Source organism: Opisthocomus hoazin, chromosome 4 (assembly GCF_030867145.1).
Source record: "Opisthocomus hoazin isolate bOpiHoa1 chromosome 4, bOpiHoa1.hap1, whole genome shotgun sequence".
NCBI lineage: Eukaryota > Metazoa > Chordata > Aves > Opisthocomiformes > Opisthocomidae > Opisthocomus > Opisthocomus hoazin.
The window spans coordinates 62,638,352-62,658,305 of record NC_134417.1 but is presented as its reverse complement, the minus strand read 5'-3'; the positions used below and the strand labels follow the sequence as shown (position 1 = coordinate 62,658,305).

Here is a 19,954-nt window from a genome sequence, read left to right as displayed (position 1 = left end):
CCTGTCCCTCTTTCCACATGCCATGCACCTTTCTCTTCTGCCTGATCTCCGCTAGAAGCTCCTTGTCTAACCATGCAGGTCTCCTGCCTCCTTTGCTAAATTTCTTTCTCAGGGGGATGCATTGCTCCTGTGCATGGAAGAAGTGTTGTTTAAAAAGCGACCAGCAAAAAGCATTGTCAGTATACATGAGACTAACCATACAGATTTTCACCTGTAGAAAACGAGTTTCATAAATTGCTTCAGACAGAGCTAGATTAATCAACTCCTTCACTCCCAAATTAATTATACAGCAATTATTTTCTGATGTTTTAAATGTCTTCTGATTACGTCTTACTCAGTAATTCTCAAAGTGTCTACATCTTAATATGATTTCCGATGTTATAACAAAAATTGCTGATTGTTTCTTACTAACATAACTTTTCCACACTCTAAAGACTTAATCATCCATTTTATCAGTTCTTAGGTAATGTTTCTAAACATCTCCAGACTGGCAAAGAATATTTTTAACTGAATGAATTTAAAAACTTCAGTCACGAATAGGATTTTTCCACACAGACTAGAGAAAATCACCACCTATGAGAAGCTTTTGACTATCTGCAGAAGGCCATCTAAATATGAAGCCCCTGGCACTCCAGGGAGCTTATTGCCATTATTTTTACAGGTCTGCAAGTGTTTTTGGAACACAGAGGTCCTAAGCTTTCAGCCACTTTCTCAGAACACATAAAACTGAAATTAAGAGACATGAAGTAGCTGAATATGAAGAAACTGAAAGACTTTAGAAGAAAAATTATATTATTGAGTATATCTAGAGTCTAGATAAATCAAGAGGAGGCCTTCTAGAAGATACTATGGGTGGGTATACGGAGGCTCTTTCCAGAAGGCAAGTCCCCTGCACAGAAATCTTACAAATAAGAGAGAAGTAGGAGCCTCTGGGACAGGACTGTTGGGTCAGCTAAGTCTATGATTAAGTGCACAAGAAAGATGAAAATAAAACAAATGACATACTGACTTCCTGAATTAGGGTCACATAAGTGCAGTATGAGATTGGACTTCTTAACCTTGCATTCAAGAACCAAACCCTTAGATTTTAGCAAATGAACTTTAGATCATAAATTCTTAGACTCTTTAGAGTGTAAGTTCTAGACAAGACCCTGAGCAACCTGATCTAATTAGATCCACTTTGAGCAGAGAGGGTTAGTCTAGATGACCTTTAGAGGTCCCTTCAAACCTAAATTATCCTTTGGTTTTGCAATTCTTCAAGTAGAAAACATCCGTTCGATCTGTGTTTATGAAGCACCTAGTATCTGACACCTTCAGGTGCTACCACAGAACAAATAAACAAAAATCACCAACTGCCAATTTGTACATACAGTTCATATAAAGTAATACAAGCAATGGTTTGGTCAGCCTCAGAATATCTGTTGGGCTCTACAAAGGCTATTTTTTCTTAAGCATAACACCGCTTTTCCTGTATATCTACATATATATAGATACATATAAGACCTACAAAAAAAAAAAAGATACACCGACATCATCTGTGATTTATTACAAATCCATGGCTGTTCTAGTCCATATTTTAAAGATGCTTTCTTACTGGTCAGCAGCTGAAGCCCCTGAAAAACACAAGCAAACTTTTCTGATAAGATGAAAAGAAGTTATTTAACTAGTAACCGGAGTCATCATTATAAAATAATGCACAGAGAAGGTATATCTGAGTTCCACTGAAGATGTGCAAACCAGAAAAAGAAAATTCAGCTCAAATCTGTAATTTTACCGTCTCTTCAGTGCTAACAGCTATTAAAAGTTATTGTAAGTGTAAAGACATATGTCTGAATACTGAGAAGGAGGATGATGGGACAACTCCTGAGCCTTGCACAATGGACCTTTAAAATTGTTCAATTAGCCTCTTGCAGGTTTCTGCAGCATGGAATGCATTGCCAAGGGGACAACAAAGCCAACACAGTAGCTTTAAGCTGTGCCTTCTCAGTATCAGGCAAAGAAGCACAGCCAGAAAATGTACTGCCTGCAGGAACCACCCACTGGGGCTATAGATAGGTAGCACGATTTAGTGCTATCAGAAATCATAACATATACAACAAATGGCAAAATCTGTACCTACATGGATATTACAATTAAGAATATGCCTCTGCTTTACTGCTATTTTTCTTATGTCCAATTTCAAGGACTTCCGATGACAATAAAAAACCCTCCCACTGACACATATGAAAGATAAGCAGTGTGTTTGTAACCCTGTTGCCTGGAAATAGTAGGTCCAGAAATTGTTGGCGCTAAACTTTAAATAAAATTATAGAACTCTTTCAACCTTTCTACTCTCACTGTGTAAATGCGAAAGTATTGTAAATCTTGTTGACAGTTATTGCCATATCTATTGGCACACAGTCAGCAGCAGTTTGAAAAGTGTTGTGCAGCATAGCTAGTGCCCATTACCTGTCTCCCTATATTTTCTTAAAATTTATTTTCACCCCAGCAGGCAGCACCTCACAATGCCATTAATTTGTTGGGCAGCTCATACTTTCCAATACAACCTACATTACAATGTGCTCTTATAAACAACCTGGTGGTTTACTGGCAATGCTTAGCAGTGTCAAGAGGGAGGCTACGATTTAAAGGCAGCAGGTAAAAATGGAGCAGGTCATGGAGATGACATGGTCTGACTGAAACTCCTCTCCTTTAGTTTGACTTACCATCACAAGTGCACACAATCACTGGACTTACACTTGGTCTTCATAAATATGTGACTCAAACAACATTACTACCAAACTGCATCAGTGGACAAGGGAAGAGCTATTAATATGATCTATCTGGACTTCTGTAAGGCTTTTGACACAGTCCCTCATGACATCCTGCTCTCTAAATTGGATAAATATGGATTTGATGGGTGGACTGTTTGGTGCCTAAGGAATTAGTTGGAAGGTCGTAGCCAGAGGGTAGTCGTCAATGGCCCGATGTCCAAATGGATGCTGGTGACAAGTGGTGTCTCTCAGGGGTCTGTACTGGGACCAGTGCTGTTTAACATTTTCATCAATGACTTAGCAAGCTCGAGCGCACCCTCAGCAAGTTTGCAGATGACACTAAGCTGAGTGGTACGGTTGATACACCAGAAGGACGGGATGTTATCCAGAGGGACATGGACAAGCTTGAGAAGTGGGCCCGTGTGAACATCATGAGGTTCAATGAAGCCAAGTGCAAGATCCTGCATCTGGGTTGGGGCAATCTCCACTATCAATATAGGCTGGGGGATGAAGGGATTGAGAGCAGCCCTGCTAAGAAGGACTTGGGGGTACTGGTGGATGAAAGGCTGGACATGAGCCACCAACGTTCGCTCGCAGCCCAGAGAGCCAACCGTACCCTGGGCTGCATCAAGGGAAGTATGTCCAGCAGTTCGAGGGAGGGGATTCTGCCCCTCTGCTCTGCTCTGGTGAGACCCCACCTGGAGTCCTGCGTCCAGCTCTGGAGCCCATAGCACAGGAAAGACATGGAGCTGTTGGAGCAGGTCCAGAGTAGGCCACAAAAATGACCAGAGGCCTGAAGCACCTCTCCGATGAGAAAGGCTGAGGGTTGGGGCTGTTCAGCCTGAAGAAGAGAAGGCTCCAGGGAGACCTTATAGCAGCCTTCCAGTACCTGAAGGGAGCCTATAGGGAAGATGGGGAAAGTCTTTTTAGCAAGGCCTGTTGTGATAGGACAAGGAGTAATGGCTTTAAACTAAAGGAGGGTAGATTTAGACTAGATATAAGGAAGAAATTTTTTACTATGAGGGTGATGAAACACTGGAACAGGTTGCCCAGACAGGCAGTGGAGGCCCCATCCCTGGAAACATTCAAGGCCAGGTTGGACGGGGCTCTGAGCCACCCGGTGTAGTTGAAGCTGTCCCTTCTCACAGCAGAGGGGTTGGGCTAGATGACCTCTAAAGGTCCCTTCCAACCCAAAGCAATCTATGATTCTTTGATTCAAACCGTGCTTTTTGCTGGTGTGGTTGGTCACGTGCTTTTGCTACACAGTATTCTGCTAATAGCATATTTGCTAGCAGATCATGGGTGCTTATATGAAGAACACAAATGGAGATAGAGGGGGAAAAAAAAAAAAATCTTTAAATGGATCATAACAGCAAGTATGAAAAAAACTCCAACCAACTCTCTCCTTGCAGAGCAATTAGGCACTAGTAAAAAATGATTCCAATATATATTTATAGCTATGCATATTTGAACGCCTTGGTTAACACAAGTCTTTGCAGAGTGAGGGGAAAAAAACAGAACAAATTCAGTTTTTTTAACACAACAGACTGAACCTGACATTTTTTCTTTAATATATGCTTATTTTTTCACATCTTTCTGCCTCATACGCAAACACTAATTTTCTCCTGTAAATTCCCTTCTACCTCCAGTGAATAATGTAAATGTATATAGACCCAACCTGTGGTCTTACTGGGTTCTTCATATCACCAATACTTTAAGAATATTTTACTTCTTTTTTTATTAGTAATACTCATGTGTACCTTAACTGAAGCTGTCTCTCCTGTTGTTACTCAAAATTAAATTGCTGTCAATCCAACATCTTTTGCAAACACTCAAAGAACTTGAAATTTTCTATTAACAAGTAACAGAAAACTCGACTGGATCAGAGGATATGATTACGTGTTACAGCAGCCAAAAATTATTTGCTAGGCTATTCTATTTTTATTTCTGTATCTTTAATCTAAAGATTCAGGCACCTGGGGCAGGGTTAAATGAGCAAACAATCTGAGTAATATGCTATCAGACGGTCCTAGGGAATACTTGTCTGCCATTAAACAAATTGAATATTGCAGAATGGTTATGGCAGCTTTTTGTACAAAGGTCACAATATAAAACCATATGTTTGGCATAAAAAAAATATTACTGTAAATCTAAACCATATATGCACACATCAAGCCACAGTCAGGATTTTTGGGGGGTGGGGGTGGTAATCACCCACAACGTTCATGTGTAAAGAGAGCCTGAAGGGGTTAAAACTGTCTCAGTCTTAAAATCATCCAACCTTTCTACTTCATTGTTATCATTTTCCATGTGCTTGCAATGTTTTCTAATTACAGGCCAATTCCTTCACTCACATAGGAATCTAAATTATTGTAATCATATGCATTCCTTTCCCCAAGAAAGAAAACACCTGTTGTAGTTAGTTAATTGCTGACTTTTTGTAAGCTTTTGGAAGAAAAAGTAACATTTACAAATAATTTATATCTGAAAAACTTCAGAAGCAGAGAAACACATGAATTATAAAACTGGTATGAAACTAAAAAACTATGCTGAGACAGTAACAGATGTTTTCATTTTGTTAATTAAAGAAAAACTCTGTATCAAAGTACCACAATAGGATATTGTTGTTTTGTAACTAAGATGGGGCTACTTTCTGTTCTCAGATGTGTTTAACATTTCTGCAAGAATTGTTCCTTGTGCTATAGAGCAGTAGGAAATAAACATTATACAAATAAATAAAAATTAAATGCTACAAAAATATGAGAACGTATACTTCTGTAAAAAAAAAAGAATTATGTAAGTATGTGCACATAAATCAATATACAATCCAGAAGACATACCCAACAAGGATTCTTTTTAAATTTATTTATTTGTTTGTCATGGACTTCTTGCTGAAGTAGAGGAAAAGTCACATACTCATGTGATTACAAAACCCCAAATGTCAATAAACATATCTGGTTTTAAATGTACACACACACTCTCACTTTTTTTTCCCCGCATCTGAAACTTAATTTTTTCTCATCCACATTTCGATACATAGAAAATGTAAAATTCTGCCCTAGGCTATGGTCCTTTTTTATTCATTTATATAAATCCTACAATTTCAGTGGAATTACCCCCAGAAGGAGTTATGTCCTGCGCTAATGCTCTTGTACAAATAGCCACATGGTATTTGATGCATGGCACAGTAAATTTTAAATAACAACTGCTTATCTGCTCTACTAGCAAACTGTTGAGTTCTAGACTGATCACACCATACTGCCGCTACTATGCTAGATAAGCTGCTGAAAAATGGTAGCAAAGTTACAGTCAGAGCAAAGACCAACACGGAGGAAAGACTCAAGGAGAGAGTTCAGGAAAGGCAAACTTTAGCTTCTCCTGTCACGTACAAATGAACTAATTATTATAGAGCTTTACACCCTGCAAGGTGTATTTTCAAGTGAAAGTCAAGTCTTTACACAGATAAATACCAGCAAAACTGTTGTCTCCTGCACTAGAAATGGAGAAGAAAAAAAAAAAGCCTGGGTAAGCTGATCGGTTTTGCTACAATGAAAAATGGTATTTGTACTAATTCTGCAGTGAGTAGGAAAAAAAAAATTAAAATCTCTGGATATTCCATTCACATCCCTTATCATTTACCACATCTTAACTAATGGCTGTCATACAGGTAAGCACTCATTTACCTGGGTTAACAAGGTGCAAGACTCATGACAGGTTCCCAGCAAAGCAGAGTTAAGCACTGGGAGTACTGTGGAACAGCTGATATGAACCTTCTGCAGACACTTGTGCTGAGGTAAGCCATAGGCCCTGCACAAGGTGTACATCAGGGCATACCCCTTGCTCCAGGTCAGGCAGACCCAGGCTAAACTTATCTTGAATGCTGCAGAGGAGCCTGAGCTGTTCTAACGAGCTGGCTGAACCCCATCTTAGCCACATCAGCAAGGTGATGTTTCCACTAGTTAGCTGCCAAAGTGAGTCCCAGCAGAATATTGAATCAATACTGCTGGCACAGAACGGGCCTTGATTATTTGGATGCTAGATTGTAGGTGTACCCTGAAACAGTAACTGCCTATTTCTCGGCTGCTACTTAACATGCCATCCCTCCCACCCTCACCTTGTTCTCTGTACAAACCAGTTTACTGGGGCTTTCTTTCTGCAATAGTTAATTTCATCTACTGCATTTAATGTCATAGGAGTTATACGTGTAAATCCCTGTACTTAGAGATAAGATAGTCCTTTATGCCATTTTAATCAATCTTTGTCATGGGTATGTTACTTAATGGCTCTGTCTTCCTATAGAAAATGAGCAACTTAAGGGAAATGAAACTTTTCAAAGATACATTTTCCTTCTGGCAGTCTGTGAAATACACCATAATTACCCTCTTTCAATGAATAACGTTTGAAAGAAAATGAACATTCTGTGCACCTAGAAGTATAATACAATGACAATCTCAACTGCCTTGTAAATAAAAGGAAATTGTTTTTCTACTATGATCTATATTGCACAGAAACATATATACATGCTTTATAAATATAAACCCAAATCAGACTATCAAGCCATTTTTCAAGGTCCTACTACTTCCTAATAACAACAAAATCAGTATTTCACAGCAAACAAGGAATTATATTTATATTTCTAAAAGATTCAAACTGTGTTATGAATTATGGACTCCATCCCCCAGGCTTATGGGCCTACTTGTATGAGTAAAGCTCCTGCTGAACAGAGCACCTCTTGAGTAATAAAGGTATCTAGAGGAAAAGAGGGCACCTTAAAGATATGCTGCTTGGGGGGGGGCAGCAAAAGAGAGGAAAAGGCTTTTTTAATAGCATAAGCAAATCATGATTGTCCAGCCCACATTTTCTTACTAGGAAAACTGTGCTATCTTTACCAGCTTTATAAAATGAATGCTTACCTTTCAGGTCTTACAAATTAATGGGTGCAATGAACAATTTAACTAAGTGGCTAGCACAAAGTGCCATTTACTCTTGTCATTCCAGTGAATGTGCACACACAGTAAAAATCCAGAGCCAAAGCCACACAATCCTCAGTAGCTAAGAGGGGACAAAGGCATTTGAATACCAACCCATCCCTCATAAAGTCATTCAAAATCTAAGTTGCAAGCTAGGTGCCATCACTTTGTCATGCTGAGTACCTCAGCACCTTTCTCACCTCTACACCATATTCTAAACTCACAACCCATTGCTTAAAGTAAAAGAAAAGAAGTGGGAATTTCTTGATGTAGAAAATTGAAAACACATTACACTTATTTCTTCCTTCTATTCCCCTCCTCCCCGAAATCACTGACTCCAGAGAGATAAGATACTGCTGATTAGTGGTAACACGCCACAGTACGGAGTAGTCTGTTCCACAGTTTCTAGAAGAACCACCAAAAACTGGGAACTACCACATCAGTAGAAGCAACTTCTCAGTTGCATCCTGCCTTACACTGGTCCTGGACTTGCAGGAATAGGTGCTTCCACATCAGACAAATTGGCAAGGGTTCCTTGCCCTTGCTAAATTTGCAATCTTAGCAAAGCCAGAGATCAACACCTGGCACACTGATGAGCTACACCATGCAGCTGCCTGCGGTGAGACTGCTGCTCCCACTGCCTATTGAGGTCTTGTTTGAGATGTGGAACAAAATGCCCGGCATGGTGGCCAGTTACTGCTGTTCAGCAGACAGAAGAGGCAATGCACAATGGTTGAGTGCTGCCACACAAATACGCACAAAGGAAATGCGATATTCAGCATGTTATTAAGATGTTTAAATGGTGACAAAATGATGCAGTCCGAAATAAAGACAGAGCAGTATGTAACACCACTGAATGCTACCCTACTTCCCAACACTGCCTATACAATAATCCCCCAAACAGTGTTCCCCTGCTGAAGTCCCCAGAAACTACACTCCAAGAAGGGATTGAACACACTTGGAAGTCAGATCTTCTGCCATGGTCCTTTCTGCTCAGCAGATTCGTGACTACAGCGCTCATGAAAGACATGGGACACACCAGCACCAGATATGTAGAAGAGACCATGGTTCAGCTCAGCAAGGCTCATCTGGCAGAGCAGTGCCCATTTCCCATTTCTGCTGTTCAGATAGTTGATAAACTGTTGCCACAAGCAGGACATACAGAAATTAATCTCACCATCTAGTCAGCTGGAAGCTAAGAGTCTAACTCAGCCTATTACTTTGGCTCCACTTAACAATAAATGGAGAGAGTCACCTCCAGGGAGCATTTTATTCTGCCTGCCTTAGACCCTTATTTATGCACGCGATAAACACTTTTCTTGAGGTGACTCTACCTACTGGCTATAAGGTTGATTTTTAGACACAGAAGTTAATGTCACCCTAACTTTAAGAGGCCTCACAAGGATTTAATTTACCGTAAACAACACACACTCACATTATTGTAACAAGAAGTTCCACACAGAAATACGTGAAATTTAGGCTCAAGGTTCAATTTGTGCTTTTAAGATGTTCAGAATAGCTATGGTGCATACTTGGACAGGAAAAAAAAATAGTGTTTAAATGAATCTAGGAATTTTTTTCTAATGTTTAAACTTTGAAGAAGTATCTGGATTAGATGGGTTAACTTTGCTATTTATTTAGGGGTTTTCTCTGCCTTCCTAGTTTCAATCAAGGACAGAAAATAAAGTGCCAAAAACCATGAAAAAAGCTGCTATTTTCAGAGCAATTAAAAGTTTGGAAAGAAATTAAAATTTCATACAAGGATAAATTTATGTTATTTTCCAAGCAAAGAAATTCAGGTATATAACTAAATGAAGTGAATTTGTGAGTGAAATAGTCAAAGCATTTTAGATTCATGCAACACTATAATTCATCATATATATGTTTCCTAAATTTAAACTCTAGAAATAAGTTCCACATGAGTTCTACAGTAGCTTACATTGAAATAATAATGGACTTTTCTGAACTTTATAAACTTAATGTTTTGACATACACCATCAGTAATTAGTCCCATTTAAATAGGCTGACAAGCATGCATATGGATCTTCCTTCCTTTTTACCTTTTTCTGGGAACTGAGAGACACGATCTGCCATAAGCCTTTTAAATTTAACTTATTTCAGTGCTTTTTAAGGAAATTTGGTTTCTTTTTCTGATCTGTGCATTAGACAAGTTACAGTCTTCTTGAGTTGCTTTCAGTAGGAAAAGAACACGAATGGTAGATCTTTCTCTTCCTTACCATTACAGAGAAAATATCTTTTTCCTTAGACATAGTAAGACTTGAACAGAAGGCAGTCTCTTTGCTTATCTAACAGTTTTATAGTCAGAATTTGGCCGAGAAAGCTCTCTTTCTCTTCACTTTTCCTAAGAAATGCATCAACAGATTTTCTATTACTGTGTTCAGTGCTTCCTCTTTTCTCAGGTTCACTGTTCTTTTTCTGTTATTTTTCACAGAAATATAAATGTTTATGTGTATTACCCAGCAAGGTACATCCAACATCTATGCCCTGCTTGTATCTTTGTTTTGGATAGAGACATATAGCTCAGTTTGTGTAGACAATTCCTGAGAAAGCTTGCAAACCAGTTATGGTCCTATCTCAAACGTGAGAAGGTGTTTATACATCCTTGTTATCTGTTCTAGTGAGTTTGATCCTAGCTCAGAACAGTGTGTAATTATTATTTCCTTTGAAGCTTAACTGCTTTAGTAACTGGTTTTCATTAGTTAGACATTTTTGCTTCCTTGAATTCTGAACACCAAATGTATTACCTCAAGTTCTTAAAAAGATACTGTGATCAACTTAATTTACCTTTTTCTTTTTTTTCTTTCCCTAAAGTAACACAACGAAGTAACCTACAACACTGATTACTACAATTGGTAGAACTTGATTAGACCACTACTATTTGCTTTCATCAAACTACATACGTATGTGTACAAAAATAACTAGTTAGGATTGTTAGGGGAGCAATTAAATGATTTTACTTAGATAGTCTGTCTAAACCACATTGTGTCTCCAAGTTGAATTTCTTAACATAGACTAGCTATGAAATAGTGACAGTTAGGTATTTTTTTCATCGGTAATGTGTTAGTGGGTATGTTACCCAAAATTATCTAAACAAGATACAAAATAAGGGCAAATACCTTATCTAGCCATTACATTATCCATAGCATTTAATAAAAATATTATTATAGAGACTTCATTATACATGTCTTGCACCATGCAATAAATAACAAAGTCTACCAATACTGAATATACACTGTGTATATTCAGTGTATACATACTGTGTACACAGAACACAGTTTCTAACTTTTTCAACTTATGAAATTAATTCATATTTAGAGATCTCAAAATTAATAATGTGTCAAAATTTTAAATTTAGATTATTATAAACAGCAAGGAGAAGTCACCTGGCCAGAGCACAGTTTATGAAAGACCTCCATAAATTAAATTAGTCTGCTAGCCCACAAAGTTTATAAGCTGTTTAGAACAACTCTTGTCAGGAACCCCCTGGCTATAGAAAAGCTTGGGATAAGATTCTTCTCCTCCCCTGTAGAGTGGAATTTGACACCTAATAAAAAAGGTATTTTCTCCTCTCTTATTATGTAGAGATATTTGGAAGTGTTTTAAGGCCTTCACAGTCTCTGCATGTTCCCTTCTTTAAACTCTAGTGAACTGTCATTATACCCATTATTCTATTTCCAAAACTTCTGCAGTTCCATTCAGTAAGTCATCATACAGTTATTAATAGAGATTTCCATATGGACTTATAGAATCTTACTGGCAAGCTTAGTTTATGCCTAGGTGCTGTGACATGACTGCACGCTGTCTTGAATTATTCTAGTAGTCTGGCATATTGCTGAGTAACAGCTCAATGCAGCTCTTAACAAGCTGCGCAGATCAACTTGGCAAGTACTTGGTTAAGTATCAGTGGGCCTGGTGATATACAAAATAAATAGGAAGAAAGTATTGCACTGAAGTATTTATGGTCTAAAGGTTTCACCCATTAATAGTTCATAGATACTGTCTTCAGGAATGAGTCCATTGAGGTGACTGGAACTACTTGTGCAAAAACAAGTTACATATGTGTTTGCAATAAAGTCTTTAGAGACTTTAAACTTCAAAAGAGATTCCATTTCAGGACAGGGCTCTAACTGAACTTCAGCAACGAAAGCAAATCAAAGCATAACAACATCCACCCCAAAGGAATCCTACTCCACTCAGCAAAAGGTTTACTAGAGAGATTTTCAAAATAATTATTTCCTTTTTTGTCACAAAGGGTTTCAAAATTTTATTTAGTAGCTCTGTGAGGAAGAAAATTTTGCTATGTGGTATACACTTTTCCTGTAAGATATGTTGTCATAATTCAACTTATGTTTTGGATGTAATTTCCAAATAACAAGTAGCTCAGTTATTTACGTTTCTGTTTCTCAACTCATACTCTAGTTTCTATGCAGTATGTTCATCTTTTTAAAGCATTGATTTTTGGCATTTACCAATATCTGTGTATACCTAAACAAGAATCCTTTCCAAATACTGTTCAAGGATACTTCACACTTACATCTAATATCTGCAATTTAAAATCTGTACTTAGAAAAAACCTGATTGTGGATAGATATATCATAGATATGTACATACTAAAAGATTTTAAAACAAAACAAAAAATGGAAACATTGCAAGTGTCACATTCATAAAATCAAAATACTAATTAACTCATCTACCTTCATCAGTTGTCACATATGTCTGTAGTGACATTTTTCCTAATGCATTGATTTTGTACAATAGAAATTATAATGATAAATTAGAAATTAAAATGAAACTAATTAGAAAAAATCTGATTTTTTATCCTAACATTTGTTGAAACACCCTCTATAGTTCTGCACAGAAGCCGGAATGAAAACTGTAGTATTTTTTTCCATTAACAGATTAGGATAATATTTAGTATATTACAGCTAAATAATGTTTTCTTTCCAATATGTTATAAATTGCGCAGGCAAATATATTTTCATATATGTTTTCTGTGAAAATACCAAAGCCAGTTACAAGTTAGATAGAAATATGATACACACACAGACACACATACCTATACGCTATCAGTGCCAAATTTTGCTCTTTAGGCTACACACACAACTCCTAATGAGATAAGCAGGGAATGTATTTAAATCGTGTGCATTTTAAGTCACTACATTTCAGTATTATCTTGTTTTTCAAACTATGTGCATATAATCAGATTGTTTTCCAAGCAGATGTCCATTCGATTACTTAAAGTCCAAATTGCGGTCTGGCTATTGAGTATGCAGAGGTGGATAATTCAAAGGGCAAAGAAAATACAACCCAGTACAAGCCTTTTTGCATCAATAGATGACAACACCTGTGGGGTGGGAGGGGGAAAAGAGGGACGTAGTCTCAGAGGAATTTACCTTCCCCAAATCATACAGAAATATACGAAAGAAAAAAGATTTGACAGAACTTTGACTCTTATTCTTGCAGTGCTGAGCATGAGCTGGAGTATCTCTCCTACGAGGACAGGCTAAGAGAGTTGGGGCTGTTCAGCCTGGAGAAGAGAAGGCTCTGGGGTGACCTTAGAGCAGCCTTCCAGTACCTGAAGGGGGCCTACAGAAAGGATGGAGAGGGACTTTTCACAAGGGTGTGTAGTGACAGGACAAGAGGGAACGTCTCTAAACTAAAAGAGGGCAGATTTAGATTAGATATTAGGAAGAAACTCTTCACCATGAGGGTGGTGAAACACTGGAACAGGTTGCCCAGAGAAGCTGTGGATGCCCCCACTCTGGAAGTGTTCAAGGCCAGGATGGATGGAGCTCTGAGCAACGTGGTCTAGTGGAAGACATCCCCACTAATGGCAGGGGGGTTGGAACTAAATTCTTTTCAATGTCCCTTCCAACCCTTACCATTCTATGATTCTGTGTTGCACATACATGGCTCATGTTAGGTGACACACACAAGAGCAGGGGGAGGACAGCAGCAGAACCTCACAAGCGGTTTCTTCTTCCTCGCAAGATTGTGAAGTCCTCCTGGGGCTGTTCCAAGAGGAGCAACACAACGCACTTGGGACAACAAACTGCCCATAGTGAAAAGACAGCTTCCACTAGTCCATGCAAGTATCCCAGTTATGGGCTCAGACTTCAAATACTAAACTTCAATTAATGTATAGTTATAAAACCATGAAAGCAGAGACAACAGGAATACAGACTGATATACAGTTAAAAACCCCACAGTTGCACTGCAAATGCAAAAGACTAAAACTAAATGTGTATGCCACTCAGAAATCTAATATAAGATCTGATTAAAAAAAACCAAAAACCAAAAAACACACACACACAAAACCCAACACCAAAACCTGATCTACATATCCATATGAAAACATGAGGATGTTTGATTACTGTCTCCTAGAAAGTGCAGTGCTTAGTTGCTAAGTGATTAGATGCTTTATTTGGACATAAAATGAACTGAAAGAATATTTATTCAGAATAAGTAAATAAATAAACAGAAGTTAACAAGCAGCTATGTGTTTATCATGGTTCTCAATATAGCAATACCTGTTTGTGTACCAGGCATTAACAATTTGTAAAATGTCTTCTTCAAATGAAAAGTACAATCCAAATGTGCCTAAGAAAACCATCAGCTAGACAATATCAGGCTCTTGGAGTTGCTTGTACAAAGCCAGTGAAGGAATCATAGTGCTTTAGAAGTGACAGGCAGTCAGTTATTTCAACGGTGGGTAGATTTAGATTTATCAAAAGTATTTCAGAAGCCTGGACATAAAACTGATTTAATTCCATTATTCAGCAATAATATGGAATACTTAGATGAAGAAGCAGACTCTAACCTGGGAACCTATCGGAGCTAGCAAAATTAAGTGACTATTTCTTGCAGTATAAAATAGGAATGGATCTATGCAGCATATCACTTGGTTCTCAGACGTTCACACCACATTAATTTTGGAGTTTTACTTTGAATTTTTTTAACCTGGTTTCATGTACTGAATGCCCATTTGCAGTCAGAGCATGTGCACCCCTCCATTTAAAAAGGAATCCAGTTTGCATGCTCAAGACTGCTCAATGTTGCAAATTGAAATGCAATAAAAATGGACAATTTAGAAATCCAAGAAGTGTACTCCTGTTAAGCCCTAAAATGCTACTGTAGATGCAACCAATAATATTATCCATGTACTCAGTGACAAGCTAGAGATGCTCTAGCTTACAACATTGAGAAGTCAATCTCTGCTTTGAAATTGCCTTTCGTTGAAGCTACTTCCATCCACCGTGCATATAAAGTGATTAGAAACTAAGCCTTTTCTAAAGAAAGGTGCTCAATGTCTGCATTATGAACACTTCAACAGATAATGTAGGATCTTCTGTTCAGTCTTTAGTATTTTTATTATTATTTTATTTTTTCCTGTCCAGGAAAAAGAAAGTGGAGTGTAGCAACGCCCTTCTAATACACCAAAGCCAGCCAGTAGTTTGAAATCACTGTTACACATGTATCAAATACATATATAACTTCAATAATTAAAGAGGTTGTAACATCTTGCTTCACTGCTATCAAAAGGGTGAAATGTCCTATCTCCCTATGTTCAGAAGCAACACAAAAGGAAGAACTTTGGCAAGCCCATCACCCAATAGCCTGCCTCCATCTCTTGAACGTTGGAACATAATACAGAAATCATAGTGTATACAGAAGCTTAGCAGTTGATAAGATTTCAGCTGACAGAGTGTATTGGTAAGCTACTTTGAGATACTGAGAACATATGTGAAATTGCTAAAACACACAGAAATTTTGAGTCCTAGTACCTAGTGCAACCTCCAAGCCATGGAAAACTATTACTAAACTTCTGTCATTCAGATAAGTTAGCAGGATTAAAACTACAAAACATATTCATTAACTAAGATGTAACTAGCGACTTCAAAATTACTGCTGATGAAATGTAAAAAATGGGATACTTTTACTAGTTTTGGACATCTTAATAACTTCAGACAGTTAAAGCCCTGATCTTTATTCAGTCTGAATACGAAGGAGAAGCAAGAATATACTCTGAAGCAAAAGATACTCTATTCCATAGGATAAAAAGATCAAAAAACCCAAAATGTTTTCAAAGTCTGGTCTGTTCATCCCTTGTTGTGAATGGAATAACATTTTATAATCACTAGAACTTGTGATACACAGCAATGTGTTACAATGCATAGTATTCATATTCTACAAAGTAGAATAGAGATTACTATTTACTGTAGGATTTCTCAAGAGTTATGATTACTAATAAAATTTATGGAGCAAGTGTGTCTAATCACCAGGAAAGTATATGAGCCCTAAAAGGATGGATCATGCCCATGAAAGCAAACTACAGCACAATCCTTCAAGGATTGCATAGAGTATCACAGTATAGTAAGACAAAATGCATAGACAACTTGCTGTTGTTACTCTGGAGTAATTTCCCGCAGCCTCTGGCCAAAGTTTGTTATATATAGGGCATGATTATCCCCAAGTTATATGCACGCTGACATTAAGAAGCATTATAAATGCTCACTAAGCATTTTCTGACTCCAAAATCTCCAGGTACTTCCAGACTGAATATTGTAGTAACAAACAGTGCCACATGGTGTGCTTAGTCTGCTTAACAGGTAACATCCAAGGCAGGTTTGCAAGTATATAGACTGTAGTTGTCAGCACATCTTTGTTTATGCCTTTGCGCCAGTGCTTCCCACCAGAAAAGCTAAATGCACATAAAAAGAAATAGCTAAGAACTGTCTATCCTTTTTCTTGATTAGAGGCAATACAAGGGCAATTACACAACTGAGTTGACCGTACAGAGCCAGATAGCCTACTTTAATCTGCAAGCTTACCTTGGCATACAAACTTCAATTCCTTGGCATCTGTGACAGTGGTTCTTTTATCTGACCTCTTCTTTTCTGTCCGACGGTGGCTACGTCTTTTCTTTGTCTCTCCCCAAAGATTTGATCCACCATGCATGCTTGGGATATTCAGAATGGCAATTCCTTCTAGAGAAATATTGATTAAGTCTAGCTGAATTCCATCACACTGATTAGCAAGGAGAAAAAAGGGGAAAAAAAAAAAAAAAGAGAGAGAGAAAGAAAGCAGTAAAAAAGAAAGTGAAGTCAGAAATATCTACCTATCAGATATTTTTCTTCAGCAATTTATCATTCTTAACACTGTCAATGGTTTATTCAACATTTACACCTAAGATCTATACTTATATCTGGCAAGGAGATATGAGAGAGGAACAGACCCTCATTCAGAAAGCAAAACATGATTCCTACTCAGCTTTTGAGTGCTTACATGTGGGACCGTTTGGTAGAGCCATGTTGTTATCTGCTACCTATTGACTGACTCAAGTGAAACATATTTGTAGCTTCACTACAGCTATTAGCAGAAAAAAGTTTATACTACAGGAATTTCTGTAGCAATAACTGGGTTTTTTTTAATTGCCTTTTCCAGCTCAACTGCCTGCCTCACAATTTTGCAGCAATACTTATCATTGCAACACCCAAGTCCCTTCCACATTAAACTGAATATAAAAGCCCTTGCATACAGAGCATACAGCTTCACGGAAAACGGTCTAAGCGGGCCCTGAGAGCACAGAACACCACACTGATACCAGTTTCAATCCAAAGGCACAACTGGCACGTTAGCGTAGGGCTACGCCTGACTAATAATTTCTGCTCAGAGGTAGGATTAGTAAAACTGGGTACAGCAAAATGCAGATGCAGCTACAGAACAGTTCTTATCTTCCGTCAGCCACTTGTCCGAAATATGCAGCATTGCCAAAGGAAAACACAGAATACGGAGCTAAAGAAGAGGTATCAGTACTCCAAAAGTCTTCCAAGACTTACTGGACACACAGAAGAAATCTTACTCTACGGGACAGTCCCTTCAGTGATGGAATCATTACAGTAGGGCACCTTGTGTCACTAATGTGTATTTCTCCCGCTTCCTACAGCAACATTGGACATTGAGGCATCTCATTGGCTTCAAATTATATCTTACAAAAGGACCCTAATTTCAACTTCCAGAAGAATGGTTCAAGGACCTTATCAGCTTGTTTAGTGATGAACTGCAGCATCCTCTCAGGTGGCAAAAGCCTACAACATTGGCAAACACAGTTCACCTGACACACATTGGATGAGATGTACCTAGCTTGATAGGATACACCCAGCCCTCATAGACTATAATTTACCCAGGCTAAGTCTTCCTCCCCACCCACATTGTTTTAGGATCAGGGGAAACTCCGAATCCATATAAGACACAGTAAAATACAGAAGAATCTCCATAGCAGAAAAAGAGACCCAATTTTAGATAACTACAGTTGAACCTGCAGGTGGAAGGCAAAGCATCCAGTTCTACTTATTAATTCACTGAACCAGCCAAAGTTCTCAGGATTTATATACTTGTACTTTGGCTAGAGGTAGATTAGCTTTTTGCCTCACAACATAGCTAGAGTACGTAGACATCCTGGCAAGTCACATGCACCTTATAGTGCATAGTAGTATATTTTTAAAACATTAGATCCTATTCCTGCAGTGTTCTGCAAACCAGTAGGGGGTCCAGTCATGCATTTAAAACTGATTAAGGGTCTCATTTTGTAATTCCACATACAATAATCAGGAAGAAAACTGGAAAAATCATTAACCATGCTTCAGTGATAGTCCACTGACATCTTGCAGCTTGCTGCTCTGTGGGTCACTGACACTTTTCCTCTCTGCCTAAACCTTTATCACAGCTTTGAAGAAGAAAAGCAAAGTGCAACTCAGAAATAACTGTGCATAATTATTTGTTTACCCTGAAACTTTCTGACATCACAAAACAGAACTGTATCATAATGCATATTCTACATCTTCTTAATTCTTCTCAGAAGAGTGTAAATCTGGAGAGAGAACAATTTCAACATTAAGGTTTCCATTTCATATTTGCTCTTCAAGAACTACATTTTAAATCTGTGGATTATATTCATATAGGGAATTTTAGGTCAAAAGATATCTGGAAGTGAGTTGACAGTTGTGGCAACTACTGTAACTGAATGTGTAACTTTTTAATCACACTTTTCTTAGAGGAAAAAAGGCATGGGTGTTCACTTTATTTTGGAAGCAAATTTGTGGTTCCCCCCTTTATTTTATATGTATTAAATATTAAGATGATTTATTTTACTAAAAATTCTGCTCATGTGTATGCTCACTTACTGGTATACATTCTAGATAAACAGATATTAATTTCATAATTAAAAGTAATCTTGTGTAAATACCCTGCAGGCCTCAATGAATCAAACACATACTGTGTGTCAGGCCTCCCACTGTCTTCAAGTGGAATGTACTGGCTGGATAATTAGATAGTACATATTTTTTAACCTTATTTGCATGCATATTATATCTTTTGCACACTGACAAGCAGCAGTAACAACAAAAGTCAGATTACCACAGGGAATTCCCACAAAGAAGTCTTCATTCCTTATAATTTGCAGCCTAAATTAAAATAATTTGATCTTTGACAAGGATGAAATGTCAAGCAGAAGGGGGTCCTCTACAAGCCACGGCCTGTGGCTTCTGAAATCTGCCTAATTTATGTCAGTCACTTCTTAATACATATTTAAGTATTACACGAGAAAGATGATAAATATGCAATCTGACACCTTTGGTATTTCCCTGCTGTTAATTTATAAAGGTCTGGCGTCCCCCAAACTGACTGGAATTATTTAAATAAAAGAAGAATTGTGAAATAGGATGGCATAGGGTCTGGCTTCCATTTTCACTCAATATTGAACACAGCAGGTAGTACGCTAAGACAATTATTTGACGAGACCTCAGAATCCCACAGTGACGAGGAACTTTCTGAATTAGTAAAGCAGGTTTTCTTTTGTTCATACACAGACAAGAAGTTTGCGCTACAGGTAGCTCTGCGTTGTCCTAACACATTCATATGCTACCACAACAAAACACAGATGTATTCTGCTTTTTTTTTTTAAATTCCAGAAAAATGCAATGATGCTGCTAAAAACAAAAGCACACTTTTAAAATGTGGACCATGCCTACCCAGATTAGAAATAAACACTAGCACTTCAATTTAATTTTTACCTTCTTTCCTGGCCTCAGTCCCTTTTCAGGCATTATCTTTCACACTTCATTCATTATATCAAATATTTTCAGATCATCTCTAAGTCGAGAACATACCCATGCCTGAAAACAGCTGAGACTAAGGCTTTGCTGAGTAACC

At 37.9% G+C, this 19,954-nt stretch overlaps 1 protein-coding gene across 11 annotated transcripts in view; it reads right to left on the bottom strand.

Annotated features, from left to right (window-relative positions):
- The window catches only part of DGKB (diacylglycerol kinase beta), a 385,269-nt gene that overhangs the window by 71,137 nt on the left and 294,178 nt on the right, over positions 1-19,954 (bottom strand). For all 11 annotated transcript variants that reach the window (XM_075419231.1, XM_075419232.1, XM_075419230.1 and 8 more), the window contains one exon: positions 16,576-16,771. In XM_075419231.1, the coding sequence (XP_075275346.1) occupies positions 16,576-16,771 (196 nt within the window). The remainder of the gene's footprint in view (positions 1-16,575; positions 16,772-19,954) is intronic.